Source organism: Penaeus chinensis, chromosome 3 (genome assembly GCF_019202785.1).
Source record: "Penaeus chinensis breed Huanghai No. 1 chromosome 3, ASM1920278v2, whole genome shotgun sequence".
NCBI lineage: Eukaryota > Metazoa > Arthropoda > Malacostraca > Decapoda > Penaeidae > Penaeus > Penaeus chinensis.
Genome location: NC_061821.1, coordinates 32,460,650 through 32,466,460, shown reverse-complemented (window position 1 = coordinate 32,466,460; position 5,811 = coordinate 32,460,650). Strand labels below are relative to the sequence as shown.

Below are 5,811 nucleotides of genomic sequence, written 5' to 3'. Positions count from 1 at the left end.
ATCAAAAACTCTATAAAAGACACGTAGACGATCAATATCGGGCAAGGAATTGTGGAGATAGCACTTTCCTAACTGGGATGGTGGCCATATTGGATTAGCCCGGAAACGAGTCTTAGAAGGGTCGAAAAAAATTTAACCCTATGATTTTTTCACCATTCGAGACCTGAAGATGCCAAAACTGCCCTGAACTCAATTTATGCAAACCAATCTTGGAAATTTACATAAGGGACCGCACTAAGACCCCGTGCGTAGTCGTTTGTCTGCCGTCTCTCTCTCTGCGTCTCCCTCTGACGAGACACACATACATACATATATTTGTATATATATATATATATATATATATATTTATATATATATATATACATATATGTATATATATGTATATATATGTGTATATATATGTGTATATACACACATACGTATATTGATATATATATATATATATATATATATATATATATATATGTGCAAATATATACATATACACTTACATACCTACACACACACACACACATATTTTTATATATACATGCATATGTATATGTATATATATATATATATATATATATATATATATATATATATATATATATACTGTACATATATATAAATATATCAGAAATTAAAAGTCTATTCTATAGTAATACGGGTTTAGTGTACGAATCTCTAAACCGTTTCGATGCCTTTGAATCGCGGTAAAGGGATTAAACTCTCGAAGTCAGTCTTATTAAGACTTATTAAAAAAAAAACTTTCTAGAAAATTTGTCAGTGCCATATTTTTTTCCCTTCTTTATTTTGATTGAGACATACACACACACGCATACTCACACTCACACACACACACACACACACACACACAGAGAGAGAGAGAGAGAGAGAGAGAGAGAGAGAGAGAGAGAGAGAGAGAGAGAGAGAGAGAGAGAGAGAGAGAGAGAGGAGGGAGGGAGGGAGGGATGGAGGATTTTAAAGGCTTAATTTGATTCCATCTTTTACAATGGATATTCTTGGTGTGACATAGTGTCTGTGTTATTTTGCTTCTAAGTTATCCCCTGTGTGCAAGGAAATGGCCGGGGTTACCATCCACTGGCGGCGAGGGATTTGAACGCAGGTCAGCAAGATTGCTAGACGAGATCGCTACCGCTGCACCACACCACAGAGAGAGAGAGAGAGAGGAAGAGAGAGAAAGAGAGAGAGAGGGAGAGAGAGAGGAGGGAGGGAGGGAGAGAGAGAGAGAGAGAGAGAGAGAGAGAGAGAGAGAGAGAGAGAGAGAGAGAGAGAGAGAGAGAGAGAGAGAGAGAGAGAGAGGATTGCTAGACGAGATCGCTACCGCTGCACCACACCACAGAGAGAGAGAGAGAGGAAGAGAGAGAAAGAGAGAGAGAGGGAGAGAGAGAGGAGGGAGGGAGAGAGAGAGAGAGAGAGAGAGAGAGAGAGAGAGAGAGAGAGAGAGAGAGAGAGAGAGAGAGAGAGAGAGAGAGAGAGAGAGAGAGAGACGTCTGAAGATAAACACATACAGATGTAAGAGCATCTTAAATGCAGGTTGGAGAGAAGAAAAATACATGAAAATGGAGGAAAGAAAATATACGAAATTAGAAGACTATGACAACGGAATAATTAAAAAGGAGAGAAGCAGATACAGACAGACACACAGACTCCTTGATTGCATTACAAATACTGGAAAAAAACAAACAAAGGGAACTAGTTGGGAGAAGGAATGAGAGATGGTACGAGAAAGAAGAGCTAACGGTAGACGTGATGAAAGAGAAAATGAAGGCGAGAGACAGGAAGAAAGGAGGAAGGCCAGTGATGAAATGGGGGGAAATATATAGCCAGAATAATGGAGGGAGGAAGGGAACCTACGAAAACAGAGAGAGCAAGGAACGAATTACAGTAGAGAAACAGGCCAGCTTCCCTATTCTCCTCCTTCCCCTCCTCTCTTCCCCTTGGGCTCTCCCTCTTACCATCCCTGCTTCCTCTCTCGTTCCTCCATTCCCTTTTTCTTATCCCTCTCTCCCTCTTTTTATAACCTCTGTCTGTAATAAGATCATGGTGTCTGGCGTCGGACGGACACTCGTTATAGTTTTTCGTTTATTGATGACACGTGGATCTCGAATGCCTGGGGAGGTAGCTATGGAAACGGCCAGCTCTCGTTTGTATGGCGCGGCGACAGAGGGAGCCAATGAGGACGAGCATCCCGGCGCGTCTTTGCTCCCCTGGAGGATGGTCAAGGATGGGTTGCTGACGGGCGGGCGATGGACCTCAGAGTCAAAGGATGCGAAATCACCGGAACTGACAAAGGTCCGGAGGGAACTTGACAGGGTAGAAGAAGATCGGGTGTTGTGCTCACACTGTCCCTCTATCCTCTATCCCTTCCTGCCTTTTTTTTTTATTCTTTCGTTTTTTTCTACTTATTTTTCCTGATCTTTCTCTTACTTCTCCTCCTCCTCCATTTTTTTCTTCTGTTTACCCTCCTTCTCCTTCTCTTTTTACTCGTCCTCCTGGTCCCCCTAGTCCTCCTCCTCCTCCTCATTCTTCCCCTCCTTTTTCTCCCCCTCTCCCTCCTCCTCGTCCTCCTCCTCCCTCCTTCTCCTCCTCCTCCTCCTTCTCCTTCTCCTCCTTCCCCCCTCCTCCTCCTTCCCCCCCTCCGCCTCCTCCCCCTTCTCCTCCTCCGCCTCCTCCTCCTCCTCCTCCTCCTCCGCCGCCTCCTCCGCCGCCTCTTCCTCCCCCCCTCCCCCTCCCCCGCCCCCTCCCCCACCCCCTCCCCTGCCTCCGCCTCCGCCTCCGCCTCCGCCTCCGCCTCCGCCTCCGCCTCCGCCTCCGCCTCCGCCTCCGCCTCCGCCTCCGCCTCCGCCTCCGCCTTCTCCGCCTCCGCCTCCGCCTCCGCCTCCTCCGCCTCCGCCTTCTCCGCCTCCGCCTTCTCCGCCTCCGCCTCCGCCTTCTCCGCCTCCGCCTTCTCCGCCTCCGCCTCCGCCTTCTCCGCCTCCGCCTCCGCCTTCTCCGCCTCCGCCTCCGCCTCCTCCGCCTCCGCCTCCTCCGCCTTCTCCGCCTCCGCCTCCGCCTTCTCCGCCTCCGCCTCCTCCGCCTTCTCCGCCTCCGCCTCCGCCTTCTCCGCCTCCGCCTCCTCCGCCTTCTCCGCCTCCGCCTCCGCCTTCTCCGCCTCCGCCTCCTCCGCCTTCTCCGCCTCCGCCTCCGCCTTCTCCGCCTCCGCCTCCTCCGCCTTCTCCGCCTCCGCCTCCGCCTTCTCCGCCTCCGCCTTCTCCGCCTCCGCCTCCGCCTTCTCCGCCTCCGCCTCCTCCGCCTGCTCCGCCTCCGCCTCCGCCTTCTCCGCCTCCGCCTCCTCCGCCTTCTCCGCCTCCGCCTCCGCCTTCTCCGCCTTCTCCGCCTCCGCCTCCTCCGCCTTCTCCGCCTCCGCCTCCGCCTTCTCCGCCTCCGCCTCCTCCGCCTCCTCCGCCTTCTCCGCCTCCGCCTCCGCCTTCTCCGCCTCCGCCTCCTCCGCCTTCTCCGCCTCCGCCTCCGCCTTCTCCGCCTCCGCCTCCTCCGCCTTCTCCGCCTCCGCCTCCGCCTTCTCCGCCTCCGCCTCCGCCTTTTCCTCCTCCGCCTCCGCCTTCTCCTCCTCCTCCTTCTCCTCCTCCTCCTCCTTCTCCTCCTCCTCCTCCTTCTCCTCCTCCTCCTCCTCCTCCCCCTCCTCCTCCTCCTCCCCCTCCTCCTCCCCCTCCCCCCTCCTCCTCCTCCTCCTCCCCCCCTTCTTCGGCAAAGCCGCGTCAAGTGATCTGAAATTTCCTTTGTGAGCCAATGAAAGAAAACTCAAAGTTTGTGGGGGGAACTTAGATGAATGTCAGTGTTTAGATCGAGACGGAGAGAATCTGGAAAGTTTATAAGTGGGAACAGAAATTGGGTAGGGATGGCTCCCAAGATAAGAATATATATATATATATATATATATATATATATATACACATATGTATATATATATATATGTATATATATACATATATTCATATATATGTACGTATATAGGTATACACACACACACACACATGCAACACACACACACACACACATGCAACACACACACACACACACACACACACACACACACACACACACACACACACATATATATATATATATATATATATATATATATATGTATATATATATATATATATATATATATATATATATATATATGTATGTATGTGTGTGTGTGTGTGTGTGTGTATTCATACACACATATATGTTTGTACGTATGTATGTATGTATGTATGTATTTGTGTATCTATTTATATATATCTATATCTATCTGTCTGTTTGTCTATCTATAGGTTTATTTATATCGCACACACACACACACATACATGTATAAGGAGAAAATGAAATGAACAAAAAAAGTTGAGCTGAAGATCCGAAGCCTCCCTTGAGACCGGCTGCAAAACTGTCAGCCAGCCCTTCATTTGTATGTAGATTCTCCTAAACCCCGTAATCAAGTTACTCGTTCGGTACAAAAGTGTTCACACATGAAGTAGATCTTTGTCTGTCTGTCTGTCAATCTGTCTGTTTGTTTATCTGTCTCTGCCTTCCTTTCATCATTATTATCATTTGCATTGATAGTGTTATTGTTGTTGTCGCTATTATTGTTGTTACTGTTGTTGTTATCATATTATTATTATTATTATTATTATTATTATTATTATTATTATTATTATTATTATCATCATCATCTTTGTCATCATCATCATCATCATTATTATCATCATTGTTATAATTATCATCATCATTGCTACCATTATTATTGTTGTTATTATCATACCTATTACGATCATTATTATCATTGTTATTATTATTATCATCATCATTTTTGTCATTATTACTATTATCATTATTGTATCGGGGCGTAGACCCACTAGAATTTAACGTATCTGTTTGAGTACGGGCTCAACATGGAATTTTCTTCCGAGGAAACAAATGAACAAATGCAAGGTTCCAGGCCTACGGCACGCTGCCACCACCCGATCAGTAGGTTCGGGAACCGTGTGTGTTCTGCATGTGTGTGTAAGTGTTGTATAGGAGAAGAGGGGAGGAAAATACAGAATGTGTATGCTGAATGCTGAATGTGTGAGTGTGTAAACGTGAAAAGGGAGGTAGCATAGGCTGAGCGTCTGCATGTACGTGTTTGGTAAAGAAATGTAGGATAAAAATTCTTCTTTTTCTCTTCGGTTGAGCATCCGCCTGCTACAAACAAGTTAGTGACAACACTGGAGGTGCGGATCCTCAACCAATGATATTATTTTTATTAGTTTTGGTAGTTATAGGGGAAACAAATTGTTGTTCTTGTATGTATGTTTAGTGTGAAATTGTTTATGCGTTTGTTTGGCTTTGTCTTTGTTTTATTCTTTGTTTTATTAGTCTGCATATATATATGCATGTGTATGTGAAAATATGTATGTAAGTATGTGTATGTGTATGTATGTATGTGCATGTGTTCACATATGTATGTTAGTAAGTATGCGAATGAGCAAATATCTATGTACGTATGTGTGTGTGCAAATATCTATGTACGTATGTGTATGTGGGCAAAGGCACCAGGAAAATTGCAAGGTAAGATATGAATAGAATACAGTATATACGTAACTAAAGCAATATAAAACGAATAAGTCGCTGCATTGTGCACTGCCTCACAGCTCCACGGGATCTATCTAGTTAGGAACGTGTAATTCCTTGGCTTTATCTTGCCTTCTTCTCCCCATATATAGGTCATTCAAGGAGGATTCTTTGCTGTTCAGGGCGGGCGTTGGGGGCGGCGCATTAGGC

General features: G+C 46.1%; 1 protein-coding gene across 1 annotated transcript; it reads left to right on the top strand.

Annotated features, from left to right (window-relative positions):
• Positions 1–2,112: 2,112 nt before the first annotated feature.
• LOC125041170 (basic proline-rich protein-like) lies at positions 2,113–3,717 on the top strand (the record flags this gene model as incomplete). The annotated part of the gene is made up of 2 exons (XM_047635992.1): positions 2,113–2,319; positions 2,782–3,717. Coding segments are annotated over exons 1-2 (1,143 nt in total), but the record flags the coding sequence as incomplete, so codon positions are not given.
• Positions 3,718–5,811: the final 2,094 nt, after the last annotated feature.